At 48.1% G+C, this 27602-nt stretch overlaps 1 protein-coding gene across 7 annotated transcripts in view; it reads left to right on the forward strand.

Annotated features, from left to right (window-relative positions):
- The window catches only part of KCNMA1 (potassium calcium-activated channel subfamily M alpha 1), a 707317-nt gene that overhangs the window by 193351 nt on the left and 486364 nt on the right, over positions 1 to 27602 (forward strand). For all 7 annotated transcript variants that reach the window (XM_057735193.1, XM_057735192.1, XM_057735190.1 and 4 more), the window contains exon 2: positions 20071 to 20232. In XM_057735193.1, coding sequence (XP_057591176.1) covers positions 20071 to 20232 — 162 coding nt within the window. The remainder of the gene's footprint in view (positions 1 to 20070; positions 20233 to 27602) is intronic.

Consider the following 27602-nt stretch of genomic DNA (forward strand, 5'->3'; position numbering starts at 1 on the left):
AAACTCTCCCCAGGTAGCAGTGATGCAAAGATGACAAAACGATCAGGGAACAGAGGCCCATCATTCCCTTGAAGTTTATATGGATACCCACCAAGGTTAGGGCTTGGCCAGAGCTCCATCTGGGTTCTGTGCGTGCGCGCGCGTGTGTGTGTGTGTGTGTGTGTGTGTGAGAGAGAGATATCTGATGGTGAGAAACATCCTATTTAAGGGAAAGGGTGTTGCAAACTGGGTGGCTTGAATAAACAGAAATTTATTAAACTAATTATTTCATAGTTCTGGAGAGCAGATATCCAGAATCAAGGATTTGCAGGGCTGTGCTCCCTCTGAAACCTGTAGGGAAGAATCCTTCCTTGCCTCTGTCTAGCTTCCAGGGTGGCCGTCCATCCTTGGTGTTCCTTGGCTTGCCACTGTGTCACATCAGTCTCTGCCTCTGCCATCACATGGCCTTCTTCCTGTGTCTCTGTCTTCGCGTAGTGTCCTCCTCCCTGTTTTTCCTCTCTCCCCCTTTCATAAGGACACAAGTGATATTGAATTAAGGGCTCACTTGATTGTATCTCCAAAGACCTTATTTCCGAATAAAGTCATGTTCACAGGTACGGGGTGGGATTAAGACTTAAACCTATTTTGGGGGGGGACCCAATGCAACCCGTTTAGGTGCCTTGCCTGAATGCTGGAGAGATGGGTTAGGCTTTCTTCTGCCAGTGTGAGGAAGTGAAGAAGTTGGGGTTCTCCTGGCAATCAGGTCCCTGGAAGGAGGAGGAAGCCTCATGTGGAGGCCTTAGCCCTGAAGGTCCTTTTTTTCAGATCTGTGTTTCTGTAAGTGGGGTCCCCAGACTAGCAGCATCAGCATCAGCTGAGAACTTGTGAGAAATGTAAATTCTTGGGTCCCACCCCAGACCTATTAAGTTGGAAACTCTGGGGTGAGGCCCAGCCACCTCTGTTTTAACAAGTCTTCTAGGTGATTCTGACGCTACAATTCAAGAACTAGTCTAAATTCTTAATTTTTGTCCTCACTGTAGTGCTTTCTTAATAGGGTTGCCTGTGGATGCTGGTAGATGTTTTGAGTTACAGTAGATAGTTCTTTGGTCAAATGAGTTTGTATTGGTGTACGTCAAACAAGTTCCTTGACTAGTTCTATGCTTTTGATATGCTTTATGCGCCGAACATTGAACACTTCCAGGAAGGGAAACAGTAGCATTTCCAAATTTCATTGATAAAAGAACGGTCCTTTTTGTGCGGAGTATCCCATTGGACTGGCATTCTGTAGCGTACACACTGGGAAACACTGCTCTCATCCGCATATGAAGGCATTCAACAAACTTTTTATGAATCATCTTCTAAGAACCAGACCCTGTGGTGGGGGAATACACCAGTGAAGACATAGTTTCTCTTTCCCTGGAGCTAAGAACTTGTGGCGGGGCTGGCAAACTGCAGGCTGCAGGCCAAGTCTGCCCTGCCATCTGTTTTTTTATGGCCTGCTAACTAAGCAGGGTTTTTACATTTTTCAAAGAGATGAAACATTTTTTTAAATGAAGGATATTTTTTGAAATGTGAAAATTATATGAAATTCAAATTTCAGTGTCCGTAAATAAAATGTTATTGGAACACAACCGCTGTCGTTTGTTTACATTTTATCTCTGACCACTTTTGTTCCGTGATGACAGAGTTGAGTAGTTGCCAAAGAGATTTAAGCTCCTGCAGAGCCGAAAATATTCACTCTCTGACCCTTTACAGAAACAGTTTGCCGACTCCTGGTCTACTGAAGCAAAGAGGCTGTGAGCAAGTATTTGCAGGTGCCTGGAGTGTTCTGGAGGAGTGCAAGGACCACATGACTGAGAGCTTTCCTCACTGGTGGTAGAGGTGGAGGGGCCATTAGGGAAGGCTTTCTGGAGAGAGATCTTAAGGATGAGTGGGAAGTCTGGAATATGACTGGGTGGAGGAGTTTGTTACAGGAAGTAGTACATGCAAATCCATGAGTCATAAAAGAGAACCACTCACAGAAGGAATGGAAGAAAGTCCAGTATGGCTGGAGAATAAGGAAGGTGAGGCCGAGAGTGATTTCATATGTGATCGGGTGCCAGGCAAAAGCCGGACATCCAAGAGCATCCTTGGAGGCCATGTTGAGGGTTTTGAACTTTACCCTGAGAGCAGTGGGGAGTCATGGAAGAGTTTAAGCACAGGAATGATGTGAGTGATGTAAACTTGGTGAGATGTCTCTGGCTTAGTGTGGAGGATGAATGGGGCACTGGAGCAAGAGTGGACACCTTATAAATAATTATGAAGCTTAGCAGTCAATCAGGAGAGAGAAGGTGGAGATGAAGAGAAGTGAGTGGATTTGAGATGCAAGCTTTCTGTGATGCTCACTCCCCTCCTGCTGGGCCCCATATGCTCCATGATGGCCTCAAGAACTTTCTTTCCTATGTGCTGGGCCTGCATCCTCTTGGACCCTGATATATTAATGAGCACTGATTGCTGGCTGCACACCTGCTGCATATCCATTAGGCACAGTGCTAGATGTAGCGATATATTTATGTAGAATATCAATTTATATTCTATAGGTGTAAGAATTAATAAGAATACATATATTCTTGTTATATATATTGATATTATGTAGATGTCAATATAGATATATATTCATCTAGAATATATATTTATATTCTATAAATATGAGAATAATACATATTCTGTATGTACAAATTCAGAATATATATATATTCTGTAGACGTGAAAATTAATATGACCAGGTATCTGACCTCAAGAGTCTTAGTTGGGAGGAATGATGGGTACTTGAACATAATGAGGGCTAAAAACCAGAAGAACAAGTAATACTCTGAGGGGACAGAGAGTGAGGGTTGAGTGAACATATCTGGTAGGTGCTAATGCTGATTAAGAGATCTAGAGAGGCTTCATGGTGGAGGTGGCTTTTAAACAGAGTCTTGAAGAATGTGCAGGATTTGGAAAGGTGGGGAGATGTAATTAATCCAACAAGAGCAAAACGATGGACTTGTGACAGTGCGAGGTGTGTACAGGGAAGGGCTAGGGGAGCAGTGTGGCTGGAATGAGTGATGAGTGGAGTCTTATGGAGGGTGAAGAGATGGTCCTGAGGCTCCTGATCTGGCTTGGAACTTGACCCAGACTCCTGGTTACTTTAAGGTTCTTGCCACCTTTGTCAAGGCTGTGCTGAGACCACGAGCGACTCTTAGGAGTGAATGGGCAGGGGAAGGCTCTCGCTTTCTCTGATATACAGGGGCCCTGCCTACCTCATCTCATAACCTCCCAAGGCAGGTATAAATGTTAAAACACACCCCCTCCCTATGACCTTGATTATTGGCTCAGCCTCTTGACTCGAGCCAACAGCAAACTGGTGTATCAGCAAATCCTCTGGGGGTTGGGGGTTCTTAGCCCGTTCACCCTGTGGCTGTGTCTGATTGTCTTTGACCTCTGCTTTGACTTTCTTCTGGGTGGTGCCTGCCCATAGCTGTGCCCCAAGAGCAAGCACTGACTTTTTTTTTTTCCCAAAACAAACAACTTTTTATTGAAGTCTATTTGATTTATAATATTGAAGTATATTTATATTCAGGTGTACAGCAAAATGATTCAGTTATATAGGTATTTATGTATATGTATGTATATATGTTCTTTCTCAGATTCTTTTCCATTATAGTTTATTGCAAGATATTGAATGTATTTCCCTGTGCCATATATTAGGTCCTTGTTGTTTATTTTATATATAGTAGTGTGTGTTTCTATTAATCCCAAACTCCTAATTTATCCCCCTCCTCTTTCCCTTTTGGTAACGATAAGTTTGTTTTCTATGTCTGTGAGTCTATTTCTGTTTTGTAAGTTCATTTGTAAATGTCATTTTTTTTAAGATTCCACATATAAGTGATATAATATTTGTCTTTGTCTGACTTACTTCACTGAGCATGATAATCCCTAGGTCCATCCATGTTGCTGCAAATGGCATTATTTCATTCTTTTTTATGTAATATTCCATTGTGTATATGTACCACATCTTCTTTATCCATTCACCTGTCGATGGACATTTAGGTGGCTTCCATTTCATTGGCTATTGTAAATAGTGCTGCAGTGAACACTGAGGTGCATATATCAATATATTTTTGAATTAGAGTTTTCGTCTTTTCCCGATATATGCCCAGGAGTGGAATTGCCGGATCATATGGTAGCTCTTTCTTAGTTTTTAAAGGAACCTCCATACTGTTCTCCATAGTGGCTGCACCAGTGTATATTCCCACTAACAGTGTAGGAAGGTTCCCTTTTCTCCACACCCTCTTTAGCATTTATTATTTGTCAACTTTTTGTTGATGGCCATTCTGACCAATGTGAGGTGGTACCTCATTGTGGTTTTGGTTTGCTTTTCTCTAATAATTAGTGATGTTGAGCATCTTTTCACGTGCTATTGGCCACCTGTATGTCTTCTTTGGATAAATATCTATTTGGGTCTTCTGCTTATTTTTTTGATTGGGTTGTTTGTTTTTTTGATATTGAGATGTATGAGCTGTTTGTATATTTTGGAAATTAATCCCGTATCAGTCATATCGTTTGCAAATATTTTCTCAAATGATGCAACTGACAAGGACTTTCAATGAGGTTTTTTCTGGCTCTTGGTCCTGTTGTTCAGGGCTGTGACACAGGGTTATTTGCAATCTGAGTCTTCTATCCTTTGCCAGAACATGCTTAATAAAGATGGGCGATGATGACAGGTCCCTTAAGAACAGTTTTGCTGCTTTATTTTTAAAAATCTTTTCAAAAATTGTGAAATAAAACAAATATACAAAAAAGTATATAAAAATGAAATTACCAAAAAGAGAATAATCTTGAGAAAATCCATGTAAGCAACGGGGTCAAGAAATAGAATATTACCAGTATCCCAAGAAGCTTCTCCATGTGTCCCTTCTCCTTACGTGGCTTCTCAACTTTGATACATCAGTGCTAAGAAATCCTAGTAACAACTCTCTCTGTCTAGCTTCTGGTCAGAAAAGCAACTGCAGAAGGAGAAGAAAAACAGAGCCTTGGGATTCAGGCAACAACCTGAGCTTTCTTCCAGAGCTTCCCACATAAAGGATGTCCCGTCTTTGTGAGTTCTAGGGGCTGCACTGACAGTTGTTATGGAAACATGGGGCTTGCAGGGTGCTGGCTCAGGTGATGGCCACATCACTGTCACAGGGGCTTCCATCCTGTTGGCCTCTTCTCTCATTGTAGTTGTTATATCCTTATAATGAGAGACTTCTGAGATTTAAAAGAAGCTTCCTCTCTCTAGTGTTACATTCCTCCCAGGGCCTACCTGGTGCAGCCACACCTCACTCAGCACAGTAGCTGGAGTACTAATGGAGGGAGAGAATGCTGCTTTTGGTCCAGGGGAGATTGTGGGTCCTCAGGCGTGAATGTGGCAGAACCAAGAGTTTAGTAATAATTCATTAGCAAACTTCACATGCAAGGCTCAGATATTTTTACAAACTACTTTTTTTTAACAATTGTCTTGGGTCCCTCTCTGATTAGAGTTTGTACTTGTGGAAGGAGACCCGTCTGAACAGGCACGAGGGGAAAAGCAATCCCGATCAGAAGAGAAGTCTGAAAGGCTTTGCCCTGTCTTCCAGGAGGAAGGTGTGTGCCTTTCGAGATTTCAATTCTTGAATCACTTCCCCCGGTAGCCCTTCACTATTTATACTGGGTGCATCACAATTAGATGTGCAAATTCAGAAAATTGGGGGAAAGGGAGGGCTGCTGTGGGGAGGGAGGCCCCTGGGTTTGCAAGTATGTGGGTTGCATACACTTTCTCTTGGTTTCCTGTTGACTCTATTTCTGACTTCATCTTTGGGCTGGACCTGCTACTTTGTCAAGTGTGCCCTCCTGACCGAGGTCCAGAGACAGAGAAAGGGTGTGGGTGCCCCGGGGGTGGCGAGCCTCCACGTCCAGACACTCGGTGTGCTCTGTCTGGGTGGAAAACCTCATCTGAAGCCAGACTGAATCACGCTAGTTTCTAAGACATTCTTCAACCATGTTAGGCAAAAGAGGCCCCCGCTGACAAGCTGGGGTAGAAGGAAACCTGATATAATTTTGGAAGAAACCTTCTTCGAGAAAGACGGTTCTCACAGCTGCTGAGCCTCTCCCCGACATCCAGGGTTGGAGGGGTCCCGGGCCACGGGGGGGAGATTGATGGGTCCCGGGGTGCCAAGTGGAGAGCTGAGGCTTTGCAGTGCTGGGGTGCTCGCCTCGCCTGACTCCCAGTAGGAGGAGGAGAAGCGGTTGTCGGAACCTGATAGGAACAGAAGTCCCCTCCCCTCTCCCACGGCTGCTGAATTATTATTGTTTCACATTAACAGCCAGGCCAGACTCTCTTGTGTTTGGCTGCCGTGTTGGAAACTCAGATCCAGACTAGGGTTGTGGGAACCCAGAAACACAGGAGGCCAGGGTTTCAGAGCCCAGCCAGGCCTCCGAGGCGGGTGCAAGCCCAGAGCACAGGGAGACGGGCCGCGCTGCAGAGCCCCGGTGGTCTGAATCTGGGTCCTCACTCTGGCTGGCTGTTAGCGTTACTGGGTCCTGAGCGCGACTGTATGACGGGTCCCCTGGCCACCTTTCTGCCTCCCAAGGTCTCTCTGCCCTGCTAGGCCTCGGTTTCCTGAATGGGGGTCATGTTCCCCGTTGGGAAAGGCCGTGGGGGACGACCTCATTGCAACAGCTCATTGGACCTGAAGCCAAACCCCATCCAAGTTCAGCAAACGGAAGAGGTAGAAAAATACTCAGTCGGTGAGGTGTATAGGCATATATTGGATTAGATCCGAAATTGTGGTGGAAATTTTCCTGGAACGGGAGAAATCCTTTTGTAAACAAGAACATTCATCTTTTTTTGACTGACGTGCCTGGGGAGGCATGTGCCTTTCAGAAGCCCCATGACATCTCTTCTTGTTTGGGATTTGGTGTTTGTATTTGAAAACGTAGCTGCTCTGAGGAACAGCAGTGTGGGAGCCAGCACTCCTGTTCAAGCATCAAGTCATGGAAACTGACCTGTTGAGCCAGGACGTCAGCGGTGCCCGGGAAAGGGCTTGCTTTTCCAGTGTTTCCTGAGCAGAGTTGTCATTTATTCAGTCCATACGTATCTATTAATCACTTGCTATATGCCAAACGTGCTGGATATTTAAAAAAATGGACCTTGACATCAAGGAGATTTCAGGCCAGTTGGGGCAATCTGACCTGCATGGTTGAAAAGACAGCTAAGGCTGCCAGCCAGGGGCTGTGCAGTGTTGAGAGAGGGGAGTCGATTGTGGGCACTGGAGTCAGGACAGGGAAAGCTGCAGGAGGCTGTCACCAGGGAGATGGCTTCCCTGGGCCCCTGGGGTTTGGCAGAACAGGATGAAGATAGGTGGAGAGGAACGCAGAGGCATCCCAGGGGTGGGAATGGCTGGCCCAAAGCTGTGGAGGTTGGGAGGACCAAGTCCTCTGAGGGAAACCTGGTGGGTGAGCGGGCTTAGTGAGGCGTTGGGAGGGCAGCAGACAGGCCTGAACACCAGGCCTTGAGGAGTCTTGAGTTCCGTGCTGTGGGTAGTGGAGACTGGGGAGAATTTTGAGAGTCCAGAAAATATAAACAGAGTGAAAACAAAGCAGAGTAGAACAAAACCCAGAATTCTTTCAATCACTTTTTAAACGTGCTGTTAAATCTCCACTATGTGCTGGACACTGTTCCAGGCTCTGAGGACACAGAATGAGCAAATCCGGCCGAGGCCCTGCCCTCTTGGAGCTCACCCTCCAGTGGAGATGGATGGGGAATAAGCGCCCGCGGGTACAACGTTAGGCAGTGGTCATGGTTACGAGGAAGAGTGCCGCAAGCTGAGGGATGGAAAGGGATCTGCTTCACTGGGGGGACGGGGTGGGGGGGCTTTGTTCACCCGTCACCCCCCTTTTTACTCCATGTTGCTTCTGTCTGTAGACTTGGAGGGCAGTGTCCCACCAACCATAAGCAATTCAACCCGCCATCTCTCTGCAGGTAAATGCTTTCTCCCCACGTGTCCCCTGAACAATGGTTTGGGGCCACGGCAACAATGGCAGCATTTCCAGGGAGATTGTTTAGGTTGCGTGCTTTTCCTGCTGTGGAAGCAGTGAGGGCTCCAGAACTCGCAGTGAGGCTGGGAACTTAGGACCCTGTGGTGTGGCCCTGAACCCTGAAAACTGGTACATTCCCTTCCCCCTGCTCTCTAGGCCTGTGCTAGCCAAGCTGTTGCAGCCCCAAGGGACCTTGTCTCCATCCATTGAGTCCTACCTTTCCTGCCCCCGAGGCGGTCCCTGTTTTGACCTGACAGACACAGCCTGGGCTCCAACAGGGGGGACCTGGCTACTATGAGCACGGCCTCTCTGGGCCTTAATTTCCCGTCTGTAAGCATGAAGACTAGGTGAGTTTTCCCTAGACCTCCCATCGGGTGCTCAATTAAACATGAAAAATCATGGAGAATGTCACAGGGTTGCCAACTTTTTATTTTGACAGGCAAGAAAGAAACTGTCAAATGCCAGCTCTACCATCGTTGTCATTTCATTCAAAGGGCATGTGAATACCCAACCAAGGAGTGATGACATAATGTCAAAGAAAAGGACAGTTCTTCCCTGGGGAGGCGTGTTGGCCGTCTTTCACTGACACACACACATTACATTGTGCTGCTGCTTTCAATTTCCAAACTCCGTCCTGGAGCAGCACTGCTCTGTGGCCCAACATGCAGGGACCATGGGACCAGAGGGCCTGAGAGCCAGCCTCCCGGGATGCTTTGCTGTGGGGAGCCAGGTCTTCTTCCTGACCCTCAGGTGACCATGGGCTCCCTTCCTTCTTCTGCTTCTCCCCTTTTGACCCTTCCACAGTCTCTCAGTAACTTGTCTCCAGAAGTGGGGACACTCCAAACTGTCCTGGGCTGCTTTTCAGGAGCTGGGAGAAGGTGAGAGAGAGAGGAGGAGCCCGTGACCTCCCTGACCAGATGAACGGGTCCTTCAGACATCGAAACTCTGCATCTTTGGGTAGGATTCGGTTATTCCCCAACCGTGTTCGTGTCCTTGTTTTGATTCCATCTGCCTTTTTTTCCACTAACTCAAGTCATACAAGTTAACTTGGCTGTGATATGGAGATTTCTGCCTTCTTTAATGAAAATGAGGGTCTCATATTTCCTGTGGGTCTTAGTGATCCACAGCCAGTCTGTCTTGACTAGAAATAAAGCTGGCCTCCACTTTGGTGAAGAGGAGAGAGATGGGGTTTGCTGTCCAAATCTGAATTCCCCTCCTAATGAGCTCTTTGTTAGCTTATGGGACCTTGGGCAGGTCATTGTCCAAGGTCATGCAAGTGCATATTCTGGCACTTAGCAGATGATACTGCTTACTGAGCTCTCACCACCTGCTTTGCATTCATAATCATGGTTGCCCCTCGCAGATACTCTCTGAGGGAGGTATTTGCAAGCCTATTGTTTGGTTGAGGACACTGAGGCTGGATGGGGTAGAGTGGCTTGTGCCAGGTTGCATAGCTGGTACGAGGGGAAGCCAGGAGGCAGACTCCGGGGACAACACCTGTGCCTCCCACCCTTCTTGTGCCGTCTCTCAGCCACGTGGGGGCCTACCCAGTCTCTTATATGAGCAAGCTCTGTTTCCTTGAGAATACCCCCACCCTTCTATGACCCTAGGCTTCTTTCTGAAGGGAGGGAATCAGCCTATACAAGTTCTTAGGTCCCTCACAGCTCTGACCTCTACAGATCTATGACTCTGAGGTTCATTTCATTTAAAAAAAAAAACCACAAAACCACATTTTTTGAAGGGGTTTGAGTGCTCTCCTTGAAACAAGAAGTCTTGTTGGATTGCCTTCCCGTACAATGCCAGATTTCTTCCTACCAGGAAAAGGGATTTATATTGAGCATATGGGCCTGAGTGGGATTTGTAAGGCCTCTGTGCTAACTGTAGACCTTCAGAGAGCTATAATGCTTCCGTTGCTCATCTTTAAAATGGGCATAATAGTATCTAACTTGCAATCTTGTGAACAGGATTAACCAAGAGAATACAAGGCATTCAGAAAATTACACCCATTATCAATCTTTCTGAATTTATGGTCCTGCTGTGGTTACAAGTGATTCCTCAAGTGGAAAACAGATGTGATTTTTGTCTTCTGATGTGGGCCCCTGTCATGGTTTTCTTGTGTCTGTGGTTCCTGAGCCATTCTCCCAGGATGGGGCAGGCTGCCCTGCAGACTGGCAACTCAACTACCCTGTCTTTGCAGGTGAGCAGGCTGATGTGGACCCAGCCTGGTCACTCTGGCTGAGGGATCAGAGCCGAGGTCTCTGCTAATCCAATTCCAAGTCTCTGAGGCCCAGATAGTGGCTCTGCACTGTCACTTATATATTCCCATTTTATTAAGCTAATTGATTGAGGAGGAGATCATTATTTTGCAAACATGGTGTATTGGCTGAGATGGATGCATCAGTCCTGAAAGTTTAGGGTTGACATTAATTTTAAGCAGCAAATGTGGCCATTTGAGAACACATCTCACCATGAGATATGGTGTCTAATGGGTCAATGTATTCCCAAATTGGCACCCACCTCCCCTAGGCCATTTCTCCAACTCCCTATCCATACATGGCTGATTATAACCAGATGTCTGTGCTACAAAATTTTGTTATTTAGAAGCCATAGGGTATAAGATGATTATTTTAGTACTAGCAGTGAACAGCATTTTATAAGGAGATTCCATCTCTGTACATTTTGCCTATCCCGAGGCAGCAAGGAACAGAAAAAAAAAAAAAAAAAAAAACATGGCCTTTGGTCTTAGACTGGATTTAAATTTCAGCTGTGCCGCTTACAAGATGAATGATCTTGGAAATTACCCAACCTCTCTGAGCCTCGTAACATTCCTACCTTGCAGGCTTGTGAGGATTAAATAAGATGGTATAAAGCTGCCAAAGAGCGAACGTGGCCTGTGGAGGCAAGAAGGAGTCAAGGATTTCCTGAGAGCCTGCTGACCCCCGTCGGTCCTCAGGGCACTGGTGAGCAGCTCAGAACGTGGCCCTGAGACGGGCCAGAAACGACCCCCGTCCTCTCCCAGCGTCTTACACCGCCAGGACGCGGGCAAGTGCAGATGTCAAGTGCTGACCAGATGTCAAGGTCAGGAGGTTTCAGAGCTAGACAGAACCTTGGGGAGCATTTACATGGCCCCTTTGAATTGGAAGCAAGGAAACCTGAGGCGCGGAGATGGTAATCGACTTGTTAAAGGGCACCCGGCCTTATTCTGCTGTCACCTTTTTCCTTCCGTGTTGACCTGTGTCTTCAGATACAGCACAGGGGGGCTCCTAGAAGTGAGAAGCTGGACAGGGCACCTGGGAAGCCATAGCTAAAAATGCCTGTGATGGTGTGCTGTCTTACGACCAGCAGAGAGACCCAGGCAACGCAATGGTTTTCTGACATCCCAGCGCAATTGGCTTTGTCCAAGCTTCTTTTTAAGCTCCTGCAGCCTGAATCTGGATGTGTAGCCTGTAGTTAGCAGATGCAATACCTGCTGGATGGGTTCCTCCGGCACGAACACGGTGCCCCCTGTGCTTGTGGGGTCCTGGGGAGTGGATGAAGAGGCTGCAAGGTGCAGGGGAGGCTCCATCCCACCAGGGAGAGGTTGGATAATCAGAAATTCTCAAGGGCAGAAACTGATTCCATCACCCCCTGATGCCAGCTCTTGGTGGGGGCCCAGGACTTCTGCTGCCTTGTTTCTCCCGCCCGCAAGTTTCAGGGTGCCCACCTCCTCCCTCCTCTCCCTTTACAGAACTCTCACTATGAAAGTCCCGGCTGGCGGTGCCCACATTATGCTTTATTTGCTTGAGCTGCTTGAGGTAATTGGCCTAATCCCTAATACTCAGGATTATTGGTACCTGGGAGAATCCCAGGGCTGGGCCACCCTTCCAGGATGTGAAAGAAACTGCGGGGAGCAGGGGAGGACAATTCCTCTTGGCCTATTTGGAAGGAGTGGAGGTGGCTGGAGGACCATTCCCCAGGCTTTAGGCCTGGTGAAGACCTGAGGCACAGGGACAGGATGGTGGCCTGCATGGAGGCCCTGGAAGCCTTGTGGGTTTATAGGTGTTGATGTTCAGGCATTTCTGGGTCTTAGGCCAACCTATGCCACAGGATGTTATCATCATTGCCATGAAATAGAGCGTCTTTTAAAAGCTAAAACAGGCCTATGGATTTTTACTTAGTGGATTTCAAACTTGTTTCTGCAGAAAACCCCTTCACTCAGGTGTAGTCTAGCACAGAACCTTAATAGGAGAAAACTGCTCAATGTAGCAGTGCTTTGATTTTCGTGGGGGCCACAGGCTTTGTCTCCTCTGCAGTCCCTTACCAACCCCCTAAGGCACCTGTCAGAACACACAGTGCTGGCCTCTAAGGGACAGAAAACTATGGGTTTAACCCACTGTTCCCCCTCATTTCCCAGATGAGGACTCTGCTCAGAGAGGTTGGGTTACTGGCCAAGGCCACACAGCCTGTGGCTGGCAAAGCTGGAGCTAGAATGCAGGCTTCCTAACTTGCAGCTCAGAGCTCTTGGTCCTGCTACTATCCTTCTAACAGGAGACAAGGACTTCTGGACTCTTGCTTTGTGCTCAGCTGAGAGCAGCTGCATGCCAGGCTGCTGGGTCAGTTTTGCTGGGTGAGAGGGGGCCCGGGAGAGGAGGGGAGCTGCTGCTGGGGTGGGGGTGGGGGTTCCAGGCAGATTGAAGCAGGATCTATCAGTGCAGGCTCAGGAGAAATGGCTTTTTGAGGACCAAGTGGGACTGTGAGACACAAGGGGAAGACAGATGGAGGTTTCTGGGTCCTTCCTTCCCCTATAGCCCTCTGGAAGTCGAACACCAAGGAAATGCCCCGTAGCACCAAGGCCCTGCGCAGAGACAGGTGCAGACATGGGGCTTCCAGGGATGGGAGGTGCTCTGGTCCAGGTCAGTGCCCCGCCCCGCAGGTGCCTCTGGCCCTGCAGCCTAGGGCCAGGATTCCCTGTTAAGGATGCAGACTGCATGAGGGAAGCTGGGAAGCCGTCTCCTCCTTCGCTAGTGTCTGCATAGAGAACCTCAGTGCTGAGCAGGAGGGCTCACAGCCTGTCAGCATATCCACATTCATTTCCCATCTGATGCTCTGCTCCATGAAGGGTGATTTATGGTTCCAAGCTGGTTCTTGGCCGAGAAAGGAACTGTGTTCCTCTGTCCTTGATTTAACTGCCCTCTTAAGGCACAGAGACCTTGAAGAAGGCTCTCTGCAATACACACAGTACCCTAGACGTGGGCCGAATTGAGTGTTCCTGATGGTAATAAACCTTTCCTGGGCACTTTGCGACGGCCTGCAATCCCTCCGTGCGCATTATCCCTGGGAGGGAGTCAGCTCAGGTGCTTGTCTCTTTTTGGTGTCAGACAGCTGGGTTTCAATTCCGGCTGTGTCTTCCTGGGCCAGCTGCTTAACCCCTCATCTGCAAATGAGCACATTCAGACCCACCTCACAGAGTCACTGCGATGATGCTGGCCGGTATTACCATCATTACTTATTAGTAATATTATCTGTTCTAGTTATTGTGCTTGCCGACAGTTGACTTCCTATCTGCTACAGCTCTCCTTCCCTCTTTCCCTCTTCCCTCCCTCCCTCCCTCCCTCCCTCCTTCCCCTCTTCCTTCCTACCTTTCACCAAGATGCATCAGGAGCTTACTTACACTGATCTCATAGTGTTTCATTGTTGAGGATACAGCAGCGAACAAAGAGACAAAAATGCTTCCCCTCATGGAGCTTGCAGACAGTCAGTGATGATTAAAGTATGCAGGCTACCAGCTGGTGGGATAAAGGCTCTGGGGAGGCGTGGAGCATAGGTGAGGAGTGATGGGGTGGGGGTGAGGGGAGTGTCATGTTCAAGGGGGTGGGCAGGGAAGTGCTCACCCATACGGTGAGGATTTGAACAAAGAGTGAGGTAAGGGAGCAGCCGTGCCTCTCTGGGGCAGGGGGAGCAGCCAGTGCCATCGGCCCCAGCTGGGAGTGGGCCTGGAACATTCTGGCAGCACAAGGAGGCCAGAGCGGCTGGAGCAAGCAAGGGAGCAAGTGGGAGGCTTGTAGGATGATGGCAGGAGTTGGTCCGATTGGGTGGGTTGGACCCTGTGAAGTCTATGACTTGTCTTCCGAGTGGGATGAGAAGTCCCAGGAGGGGGTTGGCATGGCAGTGATATGATCTGACTTACATTTTGAAGAGTATTTTTCCTCCCAGCCGATCACTGCTTAAACAACTTCCCAGATCCACCTGAAATGTAACTAAATCTGAGACAGATTTGGAGCTTTGCAGGGCGGTGGGTAGCCTCAGCAGGGATGAGCAAGGTGATTCTGGAATCCTCCTCCTTCCCTGATGCAGTTACCCAGCAGGTGTGGTGCCCAGGGTGGCCTTGGTACCTGGCACCTAGGGGTGAGTGAGCCCAGCCGGGCAGGAGCAGGTGCCACAGAGGCTCACAGAGAGGGTGTGGCCAGCACATTGGGCCACCTGGCAGGACTTGGCAATGCCATCATCTTGTTGGTGCCCAGGGAGGTAACTGGGCCCTGCCCGGCAAGGTGTAGCCAGGCGGGGATCTAAGAGTTAAGCCATGACGCCATCCTTGCCCACTCTTCATAAAGAAGTTGGTACCTTCAGAAAGTGCTGTGCTCCACCTACCAGATTATATGGCGGGACCCAGCCCTATTTACAGAAGAGGCTTTGGGAAATGAAATGACTTGTCGAAGGCCATCCAGAAAAGCTGGACTTGGGCACCTGTCCTCCGACCACACCACAGACTCGAGGCTCCCAGTATGCTGGGTCCAATGAAGGAAGGATGAGAGACAGACAGCCAGGATCTGAGGACCAGAAGCAGTGGGGTCCTGGGATCAGCACAGGCTTGCTCTCGCAGGCTGGGCCAGGGCAGCTGCCCCTGCTGGGGAAAGCTGCGACGTTTGGAGATGGGACTTGTTGCCCTGTGGGGCCCCCACACACCCCACCCCCCCATACCAGGCCAGGTGGAGGCCTCCACGGGTCCTAGGAATACTCGGACTCCAGATCACAGGCTGGTGAGGCAGGGATCTGCTTGGGAGTGACAGGTGCCCTTGGGCTAGATTTGGTGGAATCATCCTGTAGGGGAGGCGACAAGAGGGAAGAGAAATAGAGCCAGCTGGGGGTTTGTGTCTTGGCTTGGTTGTTACCAGGCATGGCAGGGTGGCACTGGGCATGTGACGTCCCCCCAGGCCCTCAGTGTTCGTGTCCGTACCATGAGGGGGTTGGCATCTGTAGGCAGGGCTGAGGTTCCTTCTTGGCCTTTGGTCTTTGACCTGGGGCTTTGGCGGAAATGCCCCAACATCCAACAGATATGTGGTCTGGTCAGTGAGCACCAGGCAGGTGACTATGGTCCCGTCAGGCCCTTGGCCACAGAGGACATAGGAGGGGCAAGGACCTCTGTGGCCATGTCGGAAGTCACTGGAGGGGATGGGGAGAAGGCAAAGAGGGGTGAGGCTGTGTGCTCAGGCTCAGCCTGTGAGAGGCTGCCCACGTGGGCCTGTGATGGCAGGGGGCTGTCGGCTACTCTGCTCCCCAGTGTCCCCCCAGCCCGCGGTACCTGCGCCCTCCCCCTGCAGCCCTCCCCGTCCTCCAGTCTGGTCACTGAGATTAGATACGGTCCTGTGTTGTCCTCAGGGGGCAGCTGTGGCTTCTTTTACACAAGACTCTGGCGGGAGAGAGGGCAAGACGGAGCCCCTTCTGGGGGTGGGCGGTGGGGGCGGGGAGGGTGGCTGCGGCCAGACCTCCACCTTCCAGGACGCCCCGAGTCTCATCTTTTCTCTGCTCCTCCCTCCTCCTTGGTCCTCCCTTCTCTCCAAGGTATCCTTTTCTCCATTTCAGAAAATCTCTGAGGGCCTGTCTGAGGTTAGGGTAGCCGGAGCCTGTAGCTGGTGGGATTCTGTCTCTTACACACACACATGCTCCCACCCACAGTGATTTCCTGGAGGATGACAGGGAGCGGGGCCAGCTGACGCCTGACACCAGGGGGCGCCTGTCGGGCCCAGCTCAGGAGTCCTCCTGGAAGGGCAGCTGGGCCTGTCTCTGCAGTGGCAAGTGGCAGGTGTGGCGATGGAGGGACACCCACTCTGCCGTTCAGAACAAAGCCCATTCCTGCTGGTGGGGCACAGGAGAGACGGCAGTGTACTGGGACCCAGCAGGCAGCCTCTCTCGGGTCCTCAGTCTCCTCATCAGGATGGGAAGCTGATCTGATGGAGCTTAGAGTCAGAGGGATCTAAGAGGTCACTTGGTCCAGGGCTGACTGTGTAGGAATCCCTGCCCCTGCTCTCCTGGGGGAGTGCCACACAGCTCCTGCTGGGACCCACCCAGAAGTCGGGCATCTTACCTCCTGGTGGCCTATTACCTAGTTGAAGCCTCATAGCTGTTAGAACTTATGTTCATTTATCCTCTGTTCTGTAATTATTTATTAAGGTTTCACTATGGGCCAGTGTCCCTCCCAGGGCACCCGATCGATGGTGCAGTTTTAACTGAATATCCTTGGAGCCCACGCGTCCCATCAGTGGGTGCACCACCACGGCAGCTGTAACTACCACGCCCAAGCCCTGTGCTAAGCGCTGTGTGTTGCTTTTCTCACGTCTGCTTTGCCACCACCTTCCTGGGGTCCGCACGCCTGTCCCCATTGTACATGGGGGAGGCTGAGGCTTCGGAGCTCACATGCCCACGTTAGCCAGCTTGTAAGTGGCAGAGCAGACCTAAGCCCAAATGGGCTCACTACCTCCAGCCCGAGTTCTTAGGCTCTGTGTGCCTTCCTCTGAGAAATACCTGCTCTCAGTTGGCCTGTCTGTAAAATGGGCATAATTCCACCTGCCTGTCGAATTTATGCTAAGGTCTAAGCAAGATAATGCAGAGGAGGCACTTAATGTTTAGCTGCTGGCTCCCAGTTCTGGCTTGACAAATGGTGGTCATTCACTATTGTAATGGGCTCTGCTCCTTACCACTCCTCCCCCCAAACCCACCCCTGTGTGTCCCCAGCAAGGCCACTTAACCTCTCTGGGCCTCCTCCCACTTTCTCTGGAGCAGGAGTTGCACCTGCTCCTGATGAGGGATGCATTGGCCACAGTGAGGTCAGAGGTGCAGAGGGGCTTCCCCTCCACGCCGAGGAGCACTAACCTGGTGGCCTGGCATCAGGATTTGTGGTGTTCCCGCCTCCCTGCTCCCCCAGCCACCACCACACCCCCCCAGTCCTGCCTCCCACACATAATTAGGCTCACAGCATCTAGGGTAAGCAAATAATGAGAGCATTATCTCCCTTTTCGTCTGTGTTTTTCCTTGCCTATCATAAAGTAATTAAAATAATGAATGCCTTGTAAAACAATAGGTAAGAGGACTGGCAAGAGAGCGTTATCTGCCATATACCTCTTGTGCTCTGAATTATTGATGCATTGAAACCACTGTGACTGGAGAGGACTCCCTGCCTCCCAGCCCTTCTTGCATGCCAATTCCCTCCTCCAGGGTTGGCCAGGTGGCTGGGGGGCCTACAGCCCCAGGCTTGAGGAGCAGAGAGCTAGGCAGTCCTCCAGGCCCCCAGGCCGTGTCCCTGGACCAGCTCAGAAATGTCTCTAGGAGGCACTGTTCAAAAGGAGACACAGAGCCTCTGATGTGAGGGCCTTCTGCTTGCCCTGTTCTCTTCCCTGTCTGGGCAAAGGGAGACGCCAGGATTGGGCTGAAGGTTAAGATTCACATCCCATTTCATATCAGGGCAGGGATGATCAAGTCAGGCCAGAATGATTAGAAGCGGTGGTTCTCAAACTGGGGTTCCCAGACCAGCAGCATCAGCATTATCTGGAAACTGATAGAAATGGGAGTTTTGAAGTGGGGCCCAGCACGCTGTGTCTTCACAAGTCCTCCGGGTGGTTCTGGTGCTACTGAAGTTTGAGAACCACTGCTAGAGTGTCTGCAGCTCCAGGAGGAACAGGAGGTGGTGAGACTAATTAATGAAACATGTACTATGTGCCATTGGGCACTGTTTAATCCGGCCTACACCTGTGGGGCAGGCAATATTGTCCCCATCTTAGAAGGGAGGTCCCATGGGGCAGGAGAGCTGAATCTACACCTTCAGTTACTAAAGGGTGCTCCTGGATCAGGGTCTTTGTCTTTTCCAAGACACCCACCTGTGCAGTTTCCACATAGCTGAGACTTGGGGCCCTAAAAGGCCATCGAGAGTGGCCTTAGGTGGCTTGGGCAGCTGGCTCCTCAGATGTCACCAGGTAGCCCCCAAATATGCCCACCATGTGCCCCCACCTCAGGCCTCCTTTTGGATTGTTCCAGCACTGGCGGACCCAATACACTTGATAATTAAACATGAGTGCCTGGTGTTACTGATGCTCCGTCTGTCTTCCCAGCATCCCTGAATCTGGGGTGGCTGGCGGGGGAGAACCAGGCTTCAGGAGCAGCTTCCTGCCTGCCTACAGGTTCCCAGGAGAACGACTCAGTCAGTGCCTCCCAGCTCTCCTTTCCTCTCTCTGCCCCACCCCCACTCACAGCAAAGATTTTCACCTCTGCCTTTGGGTTTTCCTCCTCACTTCAATTTGCAATGATCTCCAGGGTCAGTTTGTTTCGTTAATTAATTCTAACATTTTAAATGAGGAACATAATTTTGCTGTCATCTTTTTCAACACCTATGTCTGTAAAAATAATCTCAGTGGTTATTTGAGTAGGGGGCTCGGTTAAATTTAAATTTTAGGCAATGAATCCTTTTTTAGTAACGTTTGGTAATATGTCCCATGCAATATTTCGGACATACTTATACTAAAAAATTATTTGTTGTTTATTTGAAATTCAAATTTCTCTGGGTTTTCTGTATTTTATTTGGCAACCCCTAAGCCTAGGCTCTGTAGTCAGTGAGAGGCTGACATTCATAACCCTTTTTATTCCTTCGTTCATGTTTATTGAGTCAACTGTACACTAGGCTCTCTTTTAGACACTAAGGATTCAGCAGTTGGGGGAGGCAGCCTGAAAATGATATAAGGAAGAGAATTAAGAAGTGTGTTGGAAATTTTAAGTGTTTGGAGAAAAACAAAGCAGAAAGGCAGTGCTGTCAGAAGACAATTGGAATTTTAAAAGGGTAGCCAGACGAGAAATATTGCAAAGGTGATATTTGAACAAAGATTTGAGGGAGGTAAGGGAGTAAGCCATGACCCTCCGTGGGAGAAGAGTATTCTAGGCAGAGGGCACAGTGCATGCAAAAGTGTACAATTTTGGACCCCATGTGGGGCTCAGTTATCTGTTGAAATCAACCTTGATCCTCAAGCACATTTTTAGCCATGAAGGGGAATATATTTCCTCCCATAACTAAAAAGTTCTGGTGTGGATTTCAGGCATAGCTGGATCTAGGTGTTCAAATGATGACATCCGTATTCTATCACTTCTCCTAGTTTCCTTTGTGGTGGCTTCATTCTCAGGGAAGGATTACCTTTCATATTCTTTCCAGCAAAAGTCCCAGGCTTGAGATGTACTGGGTTGGCATGGGATCACATAACCATCCTTGGTCTAATCGCTGTTGCCAGAGGGATGGACTGGTCTATTCCTGGAGACCTTGTGGACCTTCAGTCCCTTTTGAACCACACAGACCGAGATGAGAAGATGGAGATTTCCTTAGAAAAGTAGGGTGCACCTGTGAAAAGGGTATGAAGGCTGGGCAGGTGGAGATTACAGAATGCCGACCTCACTTTCTTCCTAACCGCTCTGACCCTAGACAGGATGGTTTCCCTCCTGAGTTTTGTGATTTTTTTTTTTTCCTTTAAAATGAGAAGAGAATAATTTCATTCTTTCTTTCACAAAGATATTTTAAGAGGAAACAAAGGAAAGAAGATTCTTTTTAAAAAAGATTTAAAAAACCAATCAAAGCCATAATCCGTCCCTTCTTCCCAACCCCTGTACCTTCAAGCCATTTCCCACCTCAGCGGGGGCCCGTCTAGCTTTGATTCTTTTAGGTGGGTTGTGTTTTTTAAATCCACTTGGTGCCTACATACCAACCCTTGTTCTCTTTGTTGCCAGGAGGCCCAGAAGATTAACAATGGCTCAAGCCAGGCGGATGGCACTCTCAAGCCAGTGGACGAAAAAGAGGAGGCGGTGGCAGCCGAGGTCGGCTGGATGACCTCCGTGAAAGACTGGGCGGGGGTTATGATATCTGCCCAGACGCTGACCGGCAGAGTCCTGGTGAGTCCCCAGCTCCCTCCTCACACAAGGAGGCCTGCTATCTGGTCCACGATCTCTATGTTTATGGGAAGGTGATGTTTCACTGGATCTTCTCCAGGCCACTGGCTTTTGGGAGGTGGGGGTGAAGGGCGAGTGCTTACATGTGGTCATGGAGGAGAGGCTGGGGTCTCGATACTTATCTGAGCCAGTGGCTTGTGGGGGGATTTGCAGAGTGGGCCAGCATCTGGGGCAGAGTATCTGCTGGAGAGGATGTAGAGCCTTTCCTCTGCCAGCAGAATAGGTGTGCACATGCACACACATGCAGTGCACACACAGACACACACACATACACAGCCTGATAATCTTGGAGAGGAGAAAGGGTCAAAGGAGTATGTGCTCAGAACTCTGCAGAGGCTCCGTAAATGCCAGAATCCAGGAAGTTCTGAGTGTGTGTGTGTGCACGTGTGTGTGTGCGCATCTGTGTGTGTGTGTGCGCATGCTTGATGGCCTTCTGAGAATGTGACTGTCGTCCTCTGGCTGGCATGGTTTTCGAATCTCCTGCGCGTGGTGGAAATCCTCCATCATGCTGGTGGTGAAACTCGTCAGGAGCCCACCTGAGCCCTCTGGCCCTGTGCTTGGAGAATTGCTCGTGTGCCTTTGCTTCTGAGGAGGCTGTCTCCCAGCCCCACCTGCAGCCTGGGCTCATCCCGCCCCTGCTCTACGCATTTACCACCTTCTCTGTGACCTGCTTATGTGGAGCTTGGCTTCACTGACTGACCTCGTGAGCCCCTGGTTCTTGGCAAGGATTGTGGGTGGGACAGTCCTATAGAGACGAACCATCCCTGTTTGCCTGGGGGACGTGGGATGTGGTTCTTTTGGTGCAAAGACTGGGAAAGTTGCGGGTGAACAGACACAAGTTGGTCACCCAGGTCAGGCCAGGCTCCTGCCATAGGTGGGCTCCTTCCCTGGGTAGCCCTGTCCATGAGCTTTCTTGGGTCTGATCAGAGTCAAGAGTTTTCCTGAGGAGGATGTTGCGTTCCAAATGACTTCTTGCGATTCTGGAAGCTGTTTTGTGTGGGCTGCCCTTCCTGGACTTGATGCTGGGGCTCAGTCAAGAGTCATTTGGCTCAGAGGTAGAATGAATGGGGATGTCCTGATGGCTGAGGGGATCAGAGATCAGGCAGGGATGCTGGCAGATAGATGCCATCATTCTTGATGTTTCATGGCAAACACTTAGTGAGAAGGTGACCGTAGCTGCTGGGAGGGGGTAAAATTTCACCCATCACAATCCTTCTTGGGGAGAACTCTACATTATGTTTGGGATAAATATCTCACAAACTGCTTGAGGGAAGCAGTGAGACAGTGAATGTCATGCTCGTCACAAAGGTGGTGGCCAAACAGCCTTCAAGGAGAACAGGGCTCTGATATCTGAGGGACCACTGGGAGCTGAGCCTGCTGAAGAATCTGGGTATGAAGCCGTGGCTGATGTTAATTGGTGGCAAAATAAAAAAGAGAGAAACTTAAAGTTGGGATTTTGGAGAGGAAGAGAGAGAAACTGGTGAGTCCAGTTGTTGTGTGGAGGAAGACAGAAGGGGACAGTCTGCGTCGGTGGGACCCAGAAGAGACTGGGCATCCCTGGGTGTCTTGTGAGGAGTTGAAGGTGGCTTGTTGTGGGCTGTGCTGTGTGACCACCACTCTTATGTGCTGTGTGACCACCTCTAGAGTCTTCAGTAAAGTCTCTCTTGCTTTTTCATGAGTGGATTTTGTGTGGGAAGCCTAAGGAGGTTGAATTCTGGGCATTCACATGGGATGCAGTGGAGATGATGCATTCTGCATGTATGGTGGTGATGGTGAGTGGGGAATAGCAGATAGTTTTGTTGCACAGATGTGGTGCCTGCTGCTTCCATGTGGCTACTGAGGACAGTTCTAACTATCTTCTCAGCATCAACTAAGAGTTTTTGAGCACTAGCTCTGGGCCAGGTGTTTTTTCATCCCCATTGAAAGCAAGGAATGATCCTAATTCGCTTGCACCATGGATGGAAGCTATCGAAGGACTGTCTGGAGGAGAGATGCTGTGAGTACAAACACAGTGTGAGTGAATGTGGGGAGGCTGAGTGTGGGAAAGGAGGGGGTCAAGAAGGGCTTCACAGGGCTTCATGGGGGGAAAGCCTTTGAAAGGAAAATTCCATTTCAAGATGAACCAAGCACATTTGATGATAGGGACAGTATCAAAAATGAAAACATGGCCGAGCTTGAAAACAACGGACTGCTTAGTGGGCCAGAAGCTGAGAAGGACACCTAATAAAACTGAAAGCATGTGAGTTGAACTTGGCAATGCGGGTTAGGATCCTGAAAGTTGAAGGAGAGGAAGTGATTCCACAGTGAGGGAACAGCAGGAGGACAGCAAGGGCACGGTGTGCTGAGGGAATGAGGCCCAGGTTGCCAACAGAGGTACCAGGGGGCAGTGAGATTGGGAAAGTGGGTCTTCAAAGGCCGAGCGAAAGACTTCGGACTGGATTTTGTAGGAAAAGGAGATTTTGGGGGAGGGACATCACGATTGGTGGTTGTGCTGAGAGGAACACAAATGGACAAGTAGAGACTGAACTGGTGAGGCAGGAGCGCAGGGATGCGAGGACAATTGGGAAAATAAGCCCCCAGGTCAGGACACGACGGGAGAGGATTACTGCAATGGACCCGGTGAGGCAAAGCCTGAGCTAGCACCATGCCGTGGAGGCAGGTGGGTGATGTGTGTGACGTTTGGAAGTAGAACCCACAGGCCAAGTGCACCCAGCAGCCACCTTGATACTACTGCTGACAATGACATTATTCAGAGCCTCTTGGGAGCCATGCACTGCGCTAAGCCCTATACATTATGATCAAGTTGAAAGGCAAGGACCACGTTGTATTTGTTGCTGTTGTGTTGTAGGGTTTCATGTTGAGGAAGTCATGAAGCCAGTCTTATCAGTGAATTCCTGTCCATTTTACACTTGAGAAAACCAAGGTCTAGGAAGGGCAGTCAAGTGACAGAACCAGGCTAGTACCTGCAGGCCTCCAGACTCCTCCCCTCACACCTCCCCCACCCCCAGTCCAGTGCTCTTCCTGTGTCATTACTTCCCATTTGAAGATACCACCTTCTTCTTTTCAAAGCAACTGTCAGCTGTTGCTTTGGCTGTGGCATTTTGACATTACTGTCTCTGAGCCAATTAGGTCCTGAGGCTACTTGACCTGATTTTCTTAGCATTTGCATGGACAAGCATGGCGTGCCCAGGCCTCCTTCCCTGGGACTGCCCATGAGGCCAGCTGCTCTCCAAAGTTCTCCTTGGAGAAAATGCTTCCTGGGCTGCTCTGGTGTGCTCAGGGTGGAGCAGTCCTGCTGCCCAGAGTTCAGGCAGTACCTTCAGAACAGGCCTCTCCTTTAGGGAAGGCAGGTCCTTGCTCTGAGCAAGGAACAGATTTCATATTGCAGGGTCTGTGCTCAAGAGAAAGTGGCTCTGCCTATTCAGAACTCAAAGCTGTGTTTGTCTTGAACTGCCCCAGTGTTTATCCTTGCAACAATGGGACTCAGGCGAGACTAGACACCGGCTGTGCAGTTTCCCTTTTCAATGTTTAATGTGTTTTCCTTGACGCGCAGCTCATGAGCTTGGCCTCCACATCTGGACCCCTTTCTCACCTGTCTCATTTTCACAGGTGAGAGTTTCAAAACCAGGGCATGGTGGGTTAAGTCCCGGCTAGGGAAGCCTTTGCCAAGACAACCTCAGCGTATCTTGCAGACTCACTGGTTGTTTGGGATCTCTCAGATGAGCACATCATTCATTCAGGAAGTCCATATTTCTCACCTGCACCAGGCACTATTCCAGGCACTATTCCAGGCAGTGGGCATAGGGCAGTGAGCACCAGAGATCCAGGCTGTGAATTATTTATGTTGATAAACTAGATAAAAAGTTGTAGAGCTCAGTGTAAACAATGACAAATGAGAGCCACTATTCACCAGTGCTTTTAATAGTTGACACCTGGAGCTTCATCATCAAAGTGAGAAACATTCCTTGACCAGGTCTCATAATAGCCCGTCTTTGTCTTGTCTCTCACCTCAGCACTCAGGCTTAGCTTTACAAAAACAGCAAGATTGAGTAGGGTCTTCTCTTGGAGCAATGGCTCAGGGATCCTGTATCAAAGTACACCCCCAAACTGTCAAGGATTACTACTTATCTTTTTTCAAAAAAGTAAATATATTTATTGTTTTCTGATTATAAAGTTGGTGCATGCTTAATTGAAAATTTGGGAATATACCGGGAGAACTGATGATCATTTGCACTTTGGTATTTGGAGTTGGTCCACATGGAGGGACATTTCAGTGTTGCAGTAAATGCCGTTGAGATGCTTCCCAGTTGTTTGGGTGTTGCCGGGGATTCTGTTCACTACATCTCATGTTATCTGCTTATGCACAGACTCGGGGTAAATAGTTCTTCGTGCCAGGATTGTTCTGGTCCTCCTGCTGAACCTCCAGGGAACAATCTAAATTGGGTTAAGGGATACTGGCCCTTTTTCTGTAGTGGCTGCTGAGAGCCAAGGTTGTGGCCCTTTGAAAATACACAGCATCTCAGGGCTTGCATTCTGTGTGTTTACAACTTCCTAGCTTCATCTTTGCGTCTCTTCTCTCATTTTCCTTTTGCCTCCTATTTGATTTATACACGTGTGGTTATGTGCTCCATAGAGTTTTGTGAGCTAAATGAAATCTTTCTAAGAGTAAGGCAGTATAGGCAGACCTTAGAGATATTGCAGGCTCGGTTCCAGACCACTGTAATAAAGCAAATATTTCAGTAGAGCAAGTCATATGAATTTCTTGGTTTCCCAGTACATATAAAAATTATGTTTATACTATACTGGAGCCTACTAACTGTGCAATAAATAGCATTATGTTAAAAAAAAAAAACACTGTACATACCTTAATTAAAAAATACTTTATTACTAAAAAATGCTAACCATCATCTGAGCCTTCAGAGAGTCATTTACTATCATCAAAAGATCACTGATCACAGATCATCATAACAAAGGATGAAAAAGTTTGAAATATTGCCAGAATTACCAAAATGTGACACAAAGACAGGAAGTGAGCAAATGCTGTTGGAAAAATGGCACCTATAGACTTGCTCGATGCAGGGTTGCCTTGAACCTTCAGTTTACAAAAATCACAGTATTGCAAAGTGCAATAAAGCGAGGTATGCCTGTATATACAAATAAAAAGGGCAAGAAGCACACAGAGCAGGATTTAGTATTTTTAGTTGTACTTTATAAAATCATAAGCCAAAATTAATATTAGAGATAAACTTAACCCCGAATAGACTTTCTATAATGGGCCAGATAGTAAATGTTTTCGGCTTTGCAGGCCATAGAGACTCTCTCACACCTATTCCACTCTGCCATTGTAGTTTGAAAGCAGCACAGACAAGTACATGGGTGTGACTGTGTTCCAATAAAACTTTATTTATAAAAGCATGTGGTGGACTAGATTCTTGGTCTAGTTCAACTCCTTATTTTGTAAACTAAGTAACTGAGAAGCAGAAATTGAAAGAAAATTTTTAGACAGGGATTTGCTAAGATAATATAGTAGAAGAGTGACAAAATTCAGAAAAACTCTTTTATGATAAAAACTCTTCAGAAGGTGGGCATAGAGGGAACCTACCTCAACATAATAAAGGCCATATATGACAAACCCACAGCAAACATCATTCTCAATGGTGAAAAACTGCAAGCATTCCCTCTAAGATCAGGAACAAGACAAGGATGTCCACTCTTGCCACTACTATTCAACATAGTTTTGGAAGGCCTTTCCACAGCAATCAGAGAAGAAAAAGAAATAAAAGGAATCCAAATTGGAAAAGAAGAAGTAAAACTGTCACTGTTTGCAGATGACATGATACTATACATAGAAAATCCTAATGATGCCACCAGAAAACTACTTGAGCTAATCAAATGGATTTGGTAAAGTTGCAGGATACAAAATTAACACACAGAAATCTCTTGCATTTCTATACACTAACAATGGAAGATCAGAAAGAGAAATTAAGGAAACAATCCCATTCACCATTGCAACAAAAAGAATAAAATACCTAGGAATAAACCTAACCAAGGAGATAAAAGACCGGTACTCAGAAAAATATAAGACACTAAGGAAAGAAATCAAAGATGACACAAACAGATGGAGGAACATACCATGTTCTTGGATTGGAAGAATCAACATTGTGAAAATGACTATCCTACCTAAAGCAATCTACAGATTCAATGCAATCCTTATCAAATTACCAATGGCATTTTTCACAGAACCAGAACAAGAAATTTTACGATTTGTATGGAAACGCAAAAGACCCCAAATAGCCAAAGCAGTCTTGAGAAGGAAAGATGGAGTTGGTGGAATCCGGCTTCCTGACTTCAGGCTATACTACAAGGCTACCGTGATCAAGACAGTATGGTACTGGCACAAAAACAGAAATATAGATCAATGGAACAGGACAGAAAGCCCAGAGATAAACTACGGTCAACTAATCTATGAGAAAGGAGGCAAGGATATACAATGGAAAAAAGGCAGCCTCTTCAATAAGTGGTGCTGGGAAAACTGGACAGCTACATGTAAAAGAATGAAATTAGAACACTTCCTAACACCATACACAAAAATAAACTCAACATGGATTAAAGACCTACATGTAAGGCCAGACACTATCAAACTCCTAGAGGAAGACACAGGAAGAACAGTCTTTGACGTAAATCACAGCAAGATCTTTTTTGATCCACCCCCTAGAGTAATGGAAATAAAAACAAAAATAAATAAGTGGGACCTAATGAAACTTCAAAACTTCTGCACAGCAAAGGAGACTATAAGCAAGACGAAAAGACAACCCTCAGAATGGGAGAAAATATTTGCAAACAAATCAACAGACAAAGGATTAATCTCCAAAATATATAAACAGTTCATCCAGCTCAATATCAAGAAAACAAACAACCCAATCAAAAAATGAGCAGAAGACCTAAATAGGCATTTCTCCAAAGAAGACATATGGATGGCCAAGAGGCACATGAAAAGCTGCTCAACATCACTAATTATTAGAGAAATGCACATCAAACTGACAATGAGGTATCACCTCACACTGGTTAGAATGGGCATCATCAGAAAATCTACAAACAGTAAATGTTGGAGACGGTGTGGAGGAAAGGGTGCTCTTGCACTGTTGGTGGGAATGTAAATTGATACAGCCACTATGGAGAACAGTATGGAGGTTCCTTGCAAAACTAAAAATAGAGTTACCATATGACCCAGCAATCCCACTACTGGGCATATACCTAGAAAACACCATAATTCAAAAAGACACATGCACTCCAATGTTCATTGCAGCACTATT

Source organism: Hippopotamus amphibius, chromosome 5 (genome assembly GCF_030028045.1).
Source record: "Hippopotamus amphibius kiboko isolate mHipAmp2 chromosome 5, mHipAmp2.hap2, whole genome shotgun sequence".
Taxonomy (NCBI): domain Eukaryota; kingdom Metazoa; phylum Chordata; class Mammalia; order Artiodactyla; family Hippopotamidae; genus Hippopotamus; species Hippopotamus amphibius.